Source organism: Chinchilla lanigera, unplaced genomic scaffold (genome assembly GCF_000276665.1).
Source record: "Chinchilla lanigera isolate Chin_1 unplaced genomic scaffold, ChiLan1.0 scaffold00015, whole genome shotgun sequence".
In the NCBI taxonomy this organism is placed as follows: domain Eukaryota; kingdom Metazoa; phylum Chordata; class Mammalia; order Rodentia; family Chinchillidae; genus Chinchilla; species Chinchilla lanigera.
The window spans coordinates 19,076,484-19,091,445 of NW_004955416.1; the positions used below are offsets into that span (position 1 = coordinate 19,076,484).

The 14,962-nt window shown below is 36.1% G+C and overlaps 1 protein-coding gene across 6 annotated transcripts in view; it reads right to left on the minus strand.

The window, feature by feature from the left end:
* Positions 1 to 14,962, minus strand: part of Akap13 (A kinase (PRKA) anchor protein 13) — a 321,318-nt gene that overhangs the window by 70,278 nt on the left and 236,078 nt on the right. For 4 of the 6 annotated variants that reach the window (XM_005381591.1, XM_013512532.1, XM_013512531.1 and 1 more), the window contains exons 11-12: positions 4,205 to 4,563; positions 1,814 to 1,864 (exon numbers count right to left, since the gene is read on the minus strand). In XM_005381591.1, the coding sequence (XP_005381648.1) occupies positions 1,814 to 1,864; positions 4,205 to 4,563 (410 nt within the window). The remainder of the gene's footprint in view (positions 1 to 1,813; positions 1,865 to 4,204; positions 4,564 to 14,962) is intronic. The other 2 variants (XM_013512533.1, XM_013512534.1) reach the window with 1 other exon arrangement.

The following is a 14,962-nucleotide window of genomic DNA, read 5'->3' on the forward strand; positions in this document are numbered from 1 at the left end:
ATTGGGAAGACACTTAAGATGAAGAGCAACACAAAGACAAGAAGAGGACATAACAGCTTTCCTAAGGATCTAATAAGTACAGATGGTTTATGTCTGCTCTTCCTTACAGCAGAAAACTCTTTCCATAATTAAGAGTATTTTTGAGAGTAATCTCATTTCCTTAATTAGCAGAGGTAATACTGAATGATTCTTTGGCTTTGAGAATTAGGAAGTTTCAGTTTTTTAAAAAAAATCACTCCCTCCCCCAAATACTTGTTGGATTTGTTTTTCAGTTTTATAAACTTTTAAATTATGTTTGTTTTTTGTTTTTTTTCCGGTACTGGGAATTGAACTCATGACCTCGTGCTTGCCAGGCAGGCACTGTGCCGCTGAGCTAAATCCCCAGCCCCAAACTTTTAAATTATGTATCAGGATTTTCCTACAAAAAAGGGGGACTTATTAAGGGCAAAACTGTAACTGGAGTTGTTTATGACAGTTTTATCTATATGCAAACTTGTAGTGCATCCATGAATATGCCATCCACGCTCACACAGAGAAATTTTTAATACAGAGCCAACAACTACAGTTCCAAAGGTTTTAGGTATTTTCTACTGAAGGCTTTTAAAACAACTTGTTCCGTGAAAAGCAACGTAACTGAGAATGTTTAAATTTAAGCTCAAGTTTTTACCTAAAATCTGGAATTAAAGGAAGTATCCACTTGAAGAAGTAGAAAGATCACTATGTGCCTGCTTCCAGCAAACAGATTTAGCTAATGAAAATCCTTCATTATAAATGTTTCTTAATTCAAGATAGAACCAAACTTTTTGCACTCCTTACACTTTTTCCAAACAACAGAAAAAAGATCACTAATGACTTCTGAACAATAGAAGTAAAAAACCACCACCACCAAAATTCTTCCCAAACTTAGCAATTTCTGACTAGAAATAGCTTTTCAGTTTATAAATCACTTACTTGTAAGCTTCAAAATTTTACCTGACAAATAATAAAGAAATTCAAAGACTGAGAGAAATTAGCTATGCCTTTTAAATACTTTTTGAAATGACTATGTCAACAATGGAATGGAGGGGCTGGGGATTTAGCTCAGCGGCAAAGCGCCTGCCTGGCAAGGTCATGAGTTCGGTTCCCAGTACCGGAGAAAAACCAAAAAAAAAAAAAAAAACAATGGAATGGAAACTGCCAAGTGGCCAAGAAATAGTCTCCAACTTTTTTATTTTTATGGAGAGAGTGTCTTGTTATATATTTAGGCTGGTCTTGAACTTACAATGTAGCCCAGCTGGCCTCCAACTTACAGTGATTCTTCTGCCTCAGCCTCTCACGCCTAGTTCTTAACATTACTAAAGAATGTGTTGAAAATATTTAAACACCTATGTGTAAGCACACACACATTTCTGGCTCTTCTTTTGGTGGGGGAATATTCTCCAGGTTTGATTCAATAAGTACAACATGGAAAATTCTTTGAGTTGTCCTAGAAAAGTTATCAAAGTCATCTGGACCAGTAAGTGCAAGACAGAAAATGCATTTTATTTTTTTTAAAGAAGTTAAAGGAACAGGAAAAACAATTTATATGGAGAGGATATAAGCAACTAATAAATACTATATTTTATTTGCCTGAATTAGAAACAGACTGTCTAGAGCAGTGGAGGGTGTAGCTCAGTAGAATTCCTGCCTAGCATGTCCAAGGCCCTGCATTCAATCTTCAGCACCCTCCCCGGCAAATCCACGAATATCCAGCCATGGATTAAGCAGAATGAATGCTTGTTAGTATATGCTCAGAGGCAGCATGGTTAGTCCATTAACATAGTGAACTTTGTACCTTCTCCTATGAATGGGAGGCCTCCTGACATCCCCAAGAACTCGAATTGAACTGAAAATGAATGGTGGAAGAGGTCAGTGATGCAGGTGAAACAAAATGGGATACAAATACATGACACATACAGATATTACAATGGGAAGAGAGGCAATGCCTAAAGACAAACAGCACAGGAGGTAAGGGAATGAAAGAATGCAGGATGAGAAAAATATGAAAACCAAAAGGCCTGAAAATTTCTGTGAAAGTTTACTTGGCTTCCTCCTTGCTCCAAGGAGTTAATGACATAACAAGTTATGAAGTCTGTTACATTTTCACACAAGTAAGAAAAACTTAAAAACCTTAAAAGTGTTTTCTTTAGGACTTTAAAATTCAGGTTACACTATACTCAGGCAGCACCATAAGAATTAGTCAAATTATTAAAATTATAATTAAAATTTAAGTCTCATTCCATTATCTCCAAAGGTATTAAGATAGAGGTGCTGATAATCCTTAAAACTAAATTCAAACAGGCAATGCTATGACACGCAGACTAAAAATATATGACTTTGGCAAGAAGGTCCTAGTGCCAGTCCAGTCTTAAAATCACCATGTAATCCTGGGGATATCATTTAATCTGAATTTCAATTTCCTCACCTGAGGCACACGATGCAAACAATCACCTATAACTCTGAAAACAGTCATGATCAATGACCCATCGTGGGTTATAAAGAAAAACTGACTAAGTCCTCTTTCCTTGATGCTGTTATTATCTAAGAGAAGGATGTACTATCAAAAAATTTCCCTCACTTCACAGAAAAAATTCTGTGTAGGGACCATTCCCTGTATCATTTCATATATATATTTGCGAATCCCTTAAAAAGATATACCAAGCATAAAACTCCAAAGAAAGCACTTAGAAATCGATTTTTGTACAACCTAGGATTTAAGGAGTATATAAAAATAACTTAAGAATATTGCTTATTTTTTCAGACTTACATCCTCAACTCCAACATAGAAAAATAGGAAACTGTAGAAAAAGTATCTAAGAGACCAGAAACCTGCATTCTACTGACGTTGGCTGAATGATATAAACTATCTGCACTAGTCCTCTCAACTGCAAACACAGGGATAATACCACCTGATGCATGGAAGAGTTAAAAAACTGAATGAGATAATATGTTGTAAAAGGAGCCTGAAAAGATTAGCAGACTAGGAGGGTGGAAGGCATTACTGTGAGCTCCATGAAGGCAGGAACTTCATCCTGTTTACCTCTGTGTCTCTAGAACCTAAAACACTGCTCAATACACACTGGCTGAATAAATAAATGAATGAGTATGATTACATGATATGCTCATAGTCAGCCACGATCTTATGAAAACAGGAATTTTTTCAAAATAACTGACCTGAGTTGTTTACATGAGTTATTTTTTTTAAACCCATCAGAGTCCTCTTACCTGGTTTACTTGATTAAGACAGTAGTTCTGGAATAAGTGCAAGGTGGTAAATACAAGAGGTATAGTATTCATTCTTTAGAGTTAAAACCATCTGCTTAGAAATTTATTAAGGCAGCTGGTACCAGAAGCCAAATCTAACTAATCTTCTCTATAGACTATTATCAAAGTGAAGGACTAAAATGGGGTTACACTTGTGAAAGTCCCCAAGACTGTATGACACAAAAGCAAATATCAACAATTTTATGATATGACAATAGCCTTATTCTTGTTTGAAGGATGAGTCGCAGGTAAGTTAGACCTTCTCAGAATTTTCTGCATTAGAAACAGATGGCTCTAATTCTAAAGAAGCATTCTGAATAACAATTGTAAGACTTCATGTTTACTTCTTAATTAAAAATTGACACAAGCCGGGTGAGGCTGCATATGCCTGTAATCCTAGCTGGTATAAATACAGTAGGGGAGCTGGTATAAATATAGGGGAGGCTGAGGCAGCAGGATCATTGCAAGTTCAAGACCAGCCTGGGCTACAAAGTGAGCTTAAGGCCAGCTTGAACTGCATAGTGAGACCCTGTCTTAAAAAAAAAAAAAAAAATGAAACCATTTTCTCCAGTACTTTCTAATTCACAAATTTCATTAACAAATCTGGTAACGATAAACACTACTATTTATTAAAAGCTCACTATGAGAGTTACATTTCACTTTATTATTATAAATATTCTGAAAAGCAAGTATTACAGATGAGAAAATTAAAGTCCAGAGTGGTGAAGGGACTTGCCCAAGGTCATCTACTTATAAGTTATATAGCAGGCATCTGAACACAAATTTTCCTTATTTTAAGGCCTATATTGTATCTTCTATACCATGGTGTTTTGTAAAATCATTTAAAAGTGTAACAGCAGGTCAGACACTTCTTAAAAGCAAACAGACATTGAGACATTAAGTAAACGTGCTACTATCTTACCTCCGGTGGTTCATTTCTGCATCACTGGCTGCATTCTTTCCAGGACCCCAGCTGTGCCTTCGGAAAGGGGAGAGTGAGCGCATGGAGCTCCTCCGAACAGAGCACTTTGCAGGTACTTCTGTGATGCTGTCCATTTCCTCTTCTTCAATCTCACCAGAGGCAGCAGGCTCATTCTCATTCTCTTGACCCTCAGCTCCCATACCATGGTTGTAGAAGCCATCAGGGCTTTGCTGATCTCTGGGCCTGTTTAGCTTTGAAATCTGAGGGAGGGACACATCACTGCCATGAGAAGAATGTTGATCCAGGGAAGCTGTGTCATCTGTAGAAGAACTGGATCCCATGATATCACAGACCTCAGGCTGTAATGGAGAGAGAGCACATGCAGTTGAAACTGGAAGGACCAAGCTGATAGTCTCAATTATTCCAGATCAAGCCAAGGGTTTCACAGTTGGTCTGAGAGGGGCAAGGTCAATAAAAGACCCTTGAGCAGAGTTGCTTTCTTTTCCATTTTTTATCCATTTTTCCAACAAGGTTAGAAAAACGCTACTACTTGCTATTGTTTTATTGGAGCTACCAGACTAGAAGTACATTGTTTTCTTCTTATAGAAGAAAAGATTTTTAGGTCAATTCTTTCAGTCAATACAATCAACTGAAATAAAGGGAACCATTTGTCTCTGGAATTTCTGCTTTACAAAAACTAATTTCATGTCATATGAGGTTTTCTTCCAAAGGTTTTTAACAGAAAGCAAGCTGCCTCCATGGCTACAGCAATATGGTGAAGCAAGTATTTCACAAGTACATGACTGTTTTTAAGTGTTCTTCTGCAAGGCACAGGGCATCACAATCCCTTACCTGAAATTATACTATAAAGCTACTGTGATAAAAATAGTGTGGTACTAGCAAAAAAACAGACCTGAGGATCAACATAACAGATTAGAAGATGCAGAAGCAACTCTAGACATACTCAGCTACTTCATCTTTGACAAAGATGCCATATATTTACTGGAACAAGGATAGCCTCTTTAGTAAATGGTGCTGGGAAAACTGGCTTTTTACATGCCAACGGTTAAAATTGGACCAATATCTCTTACCATGCACTAAACTAAATTTGAAATAGATTAAACATCTAAATATTAAAAAAGAAACATTAAATCTGCTGAAAGATAGAATCAATAAAACTCTTGAAGACACTGGTGTAGGCAAAGACTATGAATAAAACCTTGATCGTACAGGAACCATCACAAAAAAAAAAAAAATCAACAAATGGGATTTCATCTTATTAAAAAGATTTTGCACCACAAAAGAAATCAACAGAGTCAAGAGACAATCTACAATATGGGAAGAAATGTTTGTCAACTGCTCCTCAAAGGATTGAGAACATATATAGAGAACATATAAACAACTCAAAAAAAATCAGACCTCCCAAATTTGGAGATCCAGTCCAAAAATGGGCATCTGAAATGAATATACACTTCTCAGATGAAGAAATACAAACAACAAACAAATGAATTGTTCAGTATTACTGGCTACTCGACACTGAGATTCCATCTCACCCCAGAAACAATGGCTAGTATAAAGAAATCAACCAACAACAAATGCTGGAGGGCCTGTGGGGAAAAAGGAACCCCGTTCTGCTGTTGGTGGGAGTGTAGAATGGTGCAACCACTGTCGACATAAGAGTGGAGATTTCTTAATAAACTAGGATTAGACGTCCCATTTGATTCAGGTATTCCTTTTCCGGATATCTTCCCAGAAGAATTAAGAACATCACACCACAGTGATACATGGCACCCATGTTTACAGAGACACAATTTGTAATAGCAAAATCTTAAGTGCCTTTCTGAAAAGTGCAGCATAGCTTATGATCCCTCCTGAAGTCAGCCACAAATAACCTAAATGGAAGAAAGCTACTGCTTCTTTTCATTTCACTGACAACTGGCTGAGTGCTATGCAGCCAAACTTACATGAAATATTCAGTACTAGCAATGCTGTCGCTAATAAAGTGACCATGGTCTTTCCCTAGCCAATTTTTAGAGCCTAAGAATTCTAGTCCTAGAAGTCTGACACTCTACTTGAAAGACATTGAAAAGAAGAATATGATGACAGAGGGAAAGATGAGCTTTGTGGCAAGAAAACAAAGCAACAACAACAACAAAAACAACTAAGAGATGCACGACCACACTCTTAGCTGCCAATGTGGGTACTGCCTTAATGTCTTTATTTTGCTCTCTTATAAGATAGGAAAGGGCATACTGTGACTTTTTCACAATATATTCCTGATCAGCCAGTTGACTCAGTGTCTTAAGAATGAAGAAATATATAGTTCTTGGAGAGAGATTTTAAAAATTAGGAGGGCTAATCAATCCTTTCAGTTATAAAACAGGAAATAATCCCTATACTCAAAGGAGAGTCTTTTAAAAGGTCTAGCATTCTTGACCAAAGGCATGTTACTTTCTGAAAGTGCCTCAATGTCTTTGGGCCTGGATTTCATCAGCTACTATATAATTTTCCCTCATTCTGTAAAATCTGCTTTCCTAGGTTAATTGCTTTTTAAAATGTATGGGATAAGGCTGAGTTGGAAAACACAGGAGGATCACATGACAGGTCAAAAACTGAGGCCAGCTTGTCTAGTGGACTCTCCTGACTACCTGGCCATTAAGTAGCAGAATCAAGATTTGAATCTAGTTTGATTTAGAGTCAAACTGCCCTTTTCCATTATCTCAAATTGTCTTTTAAAAATTCTCTAAGGACAAAATCTTAAACTCAGTATCAAAAAAGTCCCTTCACTGGGTAAAATTCAAAACTACTCCCAACTGCTCCACCACATAAATTCTAAATTAGGGTACATATTATTTTAAAATAAAATTGTTAACTGTTCTTTTTAAATTAATAAGGACTGATGAAATCATCTTAAAAGGTACTTATTTCTGTAGCCACTCTGTACAGAAAAGGAAAATATAAATGGCCATAAATACGAACTTTATAGAATGCTTTTTCACTATTCTGTAGAGTTCGCCTCAAATATATGTCTTTTCAAATGTAATTAGTTAAGATGTGCTCATAATGGAGTTGGGTGAGCCTTAGATCCAACATGAGTTAGTCGTGTCCTTAGAAGAACAGATGCAGGGTCAAGAGATCTACCACGTAAAGGCAGAAACAGAGACCAGACAACCCAAGAAAAGTCAAGGACCACCACCAAGCACCAGGGACTAGCACAGAAGCATGGAAAAGATTATCTCTCAGAGAAAGCAACCTAGCCAAAACAGAATGGGTATCAGTCAAAATGTGTGATGAGTTTGTTCTAAAAAGCACAAGAAAGGGTTCAAAAGGAAATAAAAACTCTGGATTAAAAGTTTCCATTTATCATGTATTCTTCATAAAAGTTAGCTCTTCCCATTTGGACAAATCCCAGACAGCAGATAGGTGCTTCTTCTTCATCTTGGCATCTAGTGTTAGAAAGACAGTGCCTTGAAGGAAAAAAAAAAAAGACCTGATACTTTACTAATTTGAAACTCATAAAACAACCATCTACCCTTTGCAAGACATTAAAACAAAGTCTTTGGTGGCCTATTCATGTTTAAAAAGGAGAAAGCTATGTAAAATATATCTTCAATACAGCCTTTCCTCCTGGTATGTGCTTGGATATTTTCTTGATGTGGGATATTAACTCTCAATGAGTAACAACCATTAAATCTTCATGGTAACGATACAATTTTTTCAGTTTCGCATTCCTGATGATAAGAGTCATATGGTATAATATTTTACACAAGTATTTTTACTGTATTCAGTTCTTACTATGAGCTAGAGGCTGTTACTTAAAAGAAAATAAAGGGGTTGGGGATTTAGCTCAGTGGCACAGTGCCTGCCTGGCGAGCGCAAAGTCATGAGTTTGGTTCCCGGTACTGGTAAAAAAAAATCAAAATCCAAAAAAAAGAAAATAAAAACAAGACAACATCTAGAAATTATTAATACAGAGCTCAATTATTAAATACTAAGGCAAATGTTATGGTTTGGGTCTGGATGCCCCCCCCCCTCCAAAAGCCTCATGCAGTCATGGGGGGCAGGCTTTACAGAGGCAGCTGAATCTAGGTTTGTGATTGCTTCACTGTCTAGTGCTGGGATTGGGAGTGTGAGTGCTACACCTGCCCTAGGGCAGGTAGCCTGCATACAACATAAGGGAGGAAAAGAGGCTTGCTCTATCCTTTTGCTCTTGTTGAGTTGTTGTCTTCCACTGCCATGAACTACTGCTCCTCTGCAAGGGTCAACAGTTACCACCCTGCCTTGGAGCCAGCTGATTGTGGACTGAAACTTCGGCAAATTGTGAACTAAATAAACCTCTCCTCCCTTAATTTTGGGTGTCAGGTACATTGTCTCAGCAATGAGAAAAGTAACTAACACAGCAAATAATATTCTTTAATCCTGGACTGAATCTAAGAGCAGCTCTAAACTTCTGTTTGCCAAGATTTTTTACACGCTGTAGAAACAGTTTCCCAACTTCATGTCTTTACATTATCCCTGCAAAAGAGAAAATAGCCAGTGGCCCAATCATAAGTCAAACAGAATATGATCATTATCATTCTATAAACTAGGTATGTTGACTATGGCTAAGGCATTTTCTTCATTTTGCCTTTCTAGACCTAAATAGATTGAAAAGGCTTTAGGTTTAAAAGGTTAGAAATTATAAAATGCCTGGTGAAAGGCACTCTATTTAAATTACAGATGACAGACAATAAAAGAAAAGCTGAGATTTTATAAATATGGTGTGTTTTTTTTTTTTTTTTTTTGGTGGGAGGAGGCCTCCTTTCCAGTCCCTGAGAATCCATTAAAGTTCTTGCATCTACCAAGTAAGGAATACAAGAACTATTACTTCCCCCATTCTCTCTGCCCTCCCCACACCAGATTTGAGGGAAGTCATTCTTCTATTTATATATCAGAAGAGAAAAAAAGTTACGGCTTCTGACATAAAATGTTCCATGCCTAAGATCTAAAATTCCTCTCTTAAACAGTTCTTGAGTTACTTATCTTAAAATGTCTGCTAACTAAATGACTTCCAAGGATTCAGGATATTAGCCCCTGCTTTCAGGGGAAATAGTGCAATGGGGTCAGTTTAACTAGGGTATTTCATTTGCATGTAGTCAGAATGAGGTGGTTTTTTTAGTCTTATAAGCAGATGGCCAAAACATAATTTAAGGTTTTTCTTCCCCTTTAAACTGCAGTTTGTAATTAGAGCTGTAGTAAGATCAAAGGTAAATAAAAGAACTAAAAAGGTAGACAGAAGAGGAATGAAATGGGTGAGAGTTGTCTGTGTATGTAAGGAAAAGTATCAGGGAAACTAGACTCCCTAATACATTGACACATACACCCTTTCTCCCTTGAGTTTTTATAATTGGTTTTCCTCCTGCATTTGGGGGAATGGAACACATGGACAAAAGTATCATCTTTTCCTTCATGCTTGTCTAATTCTGAAAATCTGCAAAAGGTATTAGGCTGGTGAAAGTACTTATGAGTCTAAGAGAATGTTTGCACAGAGTGAGGCCTCTAAGTGGTAAGAAGCCCAAGGTGGGCCTGCTCTTTACAAACACCAGTCTTAATGGACAGCTCCAACTTGAGAGGCAGGAGCTGAGACATTAAATGACTGAAGGATACTGGTCTCCTTAATTTCACACCAAGGAGGTTAGAAATATAAAATTCAATACCTAAAAATTAAAGAAAAGGTATAGATAAAATAATACTATCTAAATGGTATTAGAAACTATTACTATTCTTAAACACATGCATAAAAATAAATTTTAATGTAATAATATAATACTCAGCACATATAGGGCTCTATGTAAGTGATGCATAGTATTCTTTTAATCCTCACAACTACTTGAGTTAGTAAATATTCTTATTCCCATTTTATAGGTGAAAAAACTAAGGTTCACTGAGGTTAATATTTAACATAATATAATATTTAACAAGTATAATATTTAACTGAGGTTAAATTAGAATAATAGATTCTAATTTAGCCAATGTGAGATAAAGGCCAGGTGTGTTTTTTCATTTTTAGCTCCCCAGGTTGACTTAGAGCTGATATTAATATATTTAATATAAAACTGAGAAAGACTTTAGTCCTAAGTGTAAAAGCTAAAACTATAAAACTTTTAATGAGAAATATCAAAACTGGGGCAGGCAAGGCAAAAAATAAAATAGGATATAGGAAGGAATAACCAAAAAAAGTAAGTACATAATTACACTTCATCAAAATTAAAAACTACAATTCACCCAGACACCATTACGAAAGTGAATGGACAAGCCACTGAGTGGGAAAAACTATTTCTGAAATATAAACAGCATAAAAGAGCAGTACCAAGTATATATCCAGAATTCCACTTCTTAACAATCCATTTTTTAAAAAATCTACACATTTTGGCCAGACAACCCAGAAAGGATGATCATGAACTGTCAATGAACACATGAAAATGTGTTTAAGATCATTAGCTTTCAAAGAAATGCAAATCAAACCATAATGAGATACCATTACGTGGACAACACAAATGCTAAAATTAAAACAATTATGTTTGCTGGCAAGGATATGAAATAACTGAATTTTCAGACATCACTAGAGAGAATATAAAGAATGATGCAAGTTTGGAAAAAGGTGCACTTCTTACACAACTAAACCTACACCTACCATACCGTCTACCAATTCCACTTCTAGGTTTACTTGAAAAATGGTATTATTTAGATCCCATTCATATAATATTGTAAAGCAAGGAAATTAATCTTTGATGAGGAAAAAGCCTGGTTACCTCTGGACGGTTTGAGAGGGGACTGGCTAGAAAGGGACATAAAGAAAATTTCCAACTTTCCAAAGAAATGTTTACAGTCTATATCCTGGTATAAGTTTGGGCAACAAAGATGAATGAAACCATTTATCAAGTCACTGAATCCTCAAGAGTGTATATTTCATTGTATGTAAATATTACAAAAAAGCTATAGACAAATATTCAATTCTAATTACTCAGAGGTGAAGTGCATTAACATATATAACATTTTTGAAACACATTAAAGAATTCAGGTGGACTTGTGGGTAGACCAATGGACAGACAAACAGGTATATAGGGAAGTAAATGCAATAAAAAATTATAAAACAGAGTTTATAGAGTATGAGTGTTCATAATACAATTCTTCAACTGTTTTAGACATCTTAGTGATTTTATAATAAAACGTTAGGAAGTGATACCTGCTTGGATTTTTTAAAAACTATATATATATATACACACACACACATTCATATAATCACTTTAAACACAAATATAAATTTTATGCTGCTGATCTAAGGAAAAGAAAGATCTTAGGAGCAGGCAAATAAATATTCTTAACAAACATGACATTCTGAATACTCATCAGAGTCATATTTACCAGGGGATAATACTGAATGGAAAGAAGGTTAAGGTGATAAACAACAAACTCTACAGACTGTTAAAAGAGATCTCTGCGAGGCCACAGTCACACAGTGGCTATAGGAAAACAATGCTGCAATGCATTGTCTACAGATTATTTTTTTAGACAATGAAGAACAGTATACTCGGAAGAAACTGGAACATTCTAGTGTTGCACAGCATTTGTGCAAATGACCACTGAGACAGACTTTTATTTTTCACTATAAATCACTGGCTTTTAAAACACATTGGTAGAAAATGAAAGCAAAATAACAAAACATGAACACTAGAGTTAGGTCTAGATGCAAGGGGCAATTCTGTTATTTGGTGACTAAACAGTTTGGGATAAAATATCTTGACCAACCAGAGTCTTTATTTCCCTCAAGAGCATTAAGAGGAAAACATGGTTTACCTGACAAAGATTTTGGGCATATGAAATGAGATCAAAGATGTAAAAATTTTATTTTGTTGCCCTGTAAGTACCCTGTAAATATTGTTTCACCTCTCTCCTTTTCCTTTTATAAGTAGTAAAAGTAGTAAGCTCTTGGTTTTTATTAATGCTAGAAAAAGCATCTATTGTAAAGGTTCTCTAGGTCACAAACCACTTTGGAAATACTAAAGAGGAAAAAAACTGCCTGGTCCCTTCCCAGGCTATTCAGATATTTTCATGAATCTACAAAAAGGATGAAAGTGCATCTGCCATTTCTGGTTTTCCCCAGGCACCTGGTATGAAATACAGGTGAATGTTTATTTGGGGGTGTATGCTTCACTTTAAATAATATCATCTCTCTAGTCTCCCTTTAAAAAAAAAAGTCCTTTCTAGTGAAGGCTATTTGTGTATGAACAACATCCCAAATAGTTTCACTAGACTGAAGAAGAAAATACAGAAAATTTTAATTTTCCATAGGTTAAGAAAAGTGTTCAATTTAGTGATCAGAAATACTTATCACTCTGCAAGAGACTGAAACAGCCAGGGACAAGCTGTCTGTCATGTTTCCAAGAGGGAGGGAGGCAAGCAAGTATTTCTTAAAGAAAGCAATTCAACTTTTTAAAAATAATTTTGTACCATTAAGATTATCAAACATAGACAAATGTTTAACACATCTCTCTGTACCCATGGCCCATTTTCAGCCATTACCACCAGGCCCATTTTAAAGCTAGAATTTTAGAGATACTATCTAATCTGATTGTATCAGACACAGTAATTTACAAGACATGTACTTTCACAATGGTATTCCCCCTGGGGACAGAAGAAATCTTTACAATTAAAACCTCAAAGTCACAGTGGAAATAACCCAAATTCTAGTATTTTAAATACCATATTGATTTTCTTTTTCTTAAATAACTTTAGAGGAGGGCGAATCTTCCCAATGTGTAGAGTTTTTCCTTCAAAATCCCTTTGAGTCAACATACTATATAAGTAATGATAACAAAAGTCCTAAGGTTTCCAACTGAAGAAGCTTGGGAAGACAAAGGAGCACAAGAGAAAGGAACAAAGTGGAAAGGGCTAGGGAAGTACAAATGGTAATGAGAGCTGCTGGACAAAAAATGAAAGGAAGATAGAGGGTATATTCATAGACCAGAACCTTATTATGCCATCATTCTTGTAACTTCTAAACACAGGGTCATCACATTGTCTTAGATAACTTAATCACCTACTAACACAACTGCTCTTGCCATTTCTCCAAAGTTATCATAAAACCAAAAGGAATAGCCTTCTTCACAGATGCCACAATGTTTCTGCCACTTCACCCCTTAGCATTAAGAAAACCACTTGAGGCATATAATTGAGTACCATCTTCCTTCTCTGCTGTGGGAAAGCCTTCTATTCTTCTTAGGGGACAAAACAGAACTTGCTGTAAGCAGGAACAAACACAGCAAAAGGAAGCAAAATTCCTCCCCATCTGTCACTCCCTTAGCCTCAAATTATATGCAACTATGAGCTGATTCATGTGGATGGGATTTTCACTACAAGAAAGCTTGGGTTCCCTTGCAGAGATCTAGAGAGTTCCAATTAAGCAGGCTGGATGAAAAGGGGTGATATCATGAGGCTAAGCAGCAAGCTTCAGGCCTCAACACATTAGTCAGAAATGACTCTATGGTTAGTTTATACACATGACATCACAGTCTGAGCTGCGGTCCCTTCCTGAACCCACCTAACTGTGTTCACTGTCATCTGACTTAATTCAAAAGGAACTTTCATGACTTTAAACGTCAATGTAAGCTTCAAAACCTACAAGTAACTAGCTATGATTTTACAGAATATAAATTTGGGCAATGTTTTTTTCTAAGCATTCTGGAGGTGTTTTTTTGTTTTTTTCCCCCTAAAGGGGAATACTTATTCTCCTCTCACTGTGAGTGAAGTTTATAAGGCCAGTTGGATCACAAGTTACTAGAAGGATCAGGAGTAAGACCAGAATGTCCTCTATTACTACTCCTATTCAATACAACACTCAAAACTTTAGCCAGAGTAATTAGGCAAAAGAAAGAAAAGGTATATGTAGAGGATAGGAAGAAGTCGAAGTATATTTACTTGCAGACATGATCCTTTACATACAAGATCAAAACTTGAGCAAAGACTCCTAAAACTAATAAATTCAGCAAAGTGGAAGGATGTAAAATCAATACACAAAAACCACTGCAATGATGTACGCCAATAAAAAATAAATGAGTAAAACAATATCACTCAAATAGCTCCCCCCCAAAAAAATCATTAAGAGACAAAGGAAGTAAAAGACTTCCCCAATGAAAACTATAGTACTCTGAAAAAGGAGATCCAAACAGACATCAGAAAATGGGAACATATCCCTCGTTTTTGGTTAAGCAGTTATATTTGGTTATATTGCTAAAATGGCCATACTTTCAAAATTGATAATACATTTAAAACAATTCTAATCAAAATACCAACAGCATTCCTCACATATCTGGACAAAACAATCCTAAAATTCATAAGGAACCAAAAGAGACCCCAAATAGCAAAAGCAATTCTGGGCAACAAGGGCAAAGCCACAATCCCAGATGTCAAGTTGTATCACAAAGGTACAGTGATAAAAACAGCAAGATACCGGCACAAAAAGAGATATGTGGATTAATGGAGCAGAATACAAGATGCAGAAACAACTGGAGGTACATTCAGCTACCATCGGATCTTTGACAAAGGGGCCAAAAACATATGCTAGAAGAAAGCCTCTTCAGCTAATGGTGCTTGGAAAATTGGCTGTCCACATGTAGAAGACTGAAGCAAGACCCATATTCCTCATCATATACTAAACAAAAATGGATCAAAGATCTAAATTAAATCAAAAATAACCTGTTGAAAGATAAAATAGGTAAA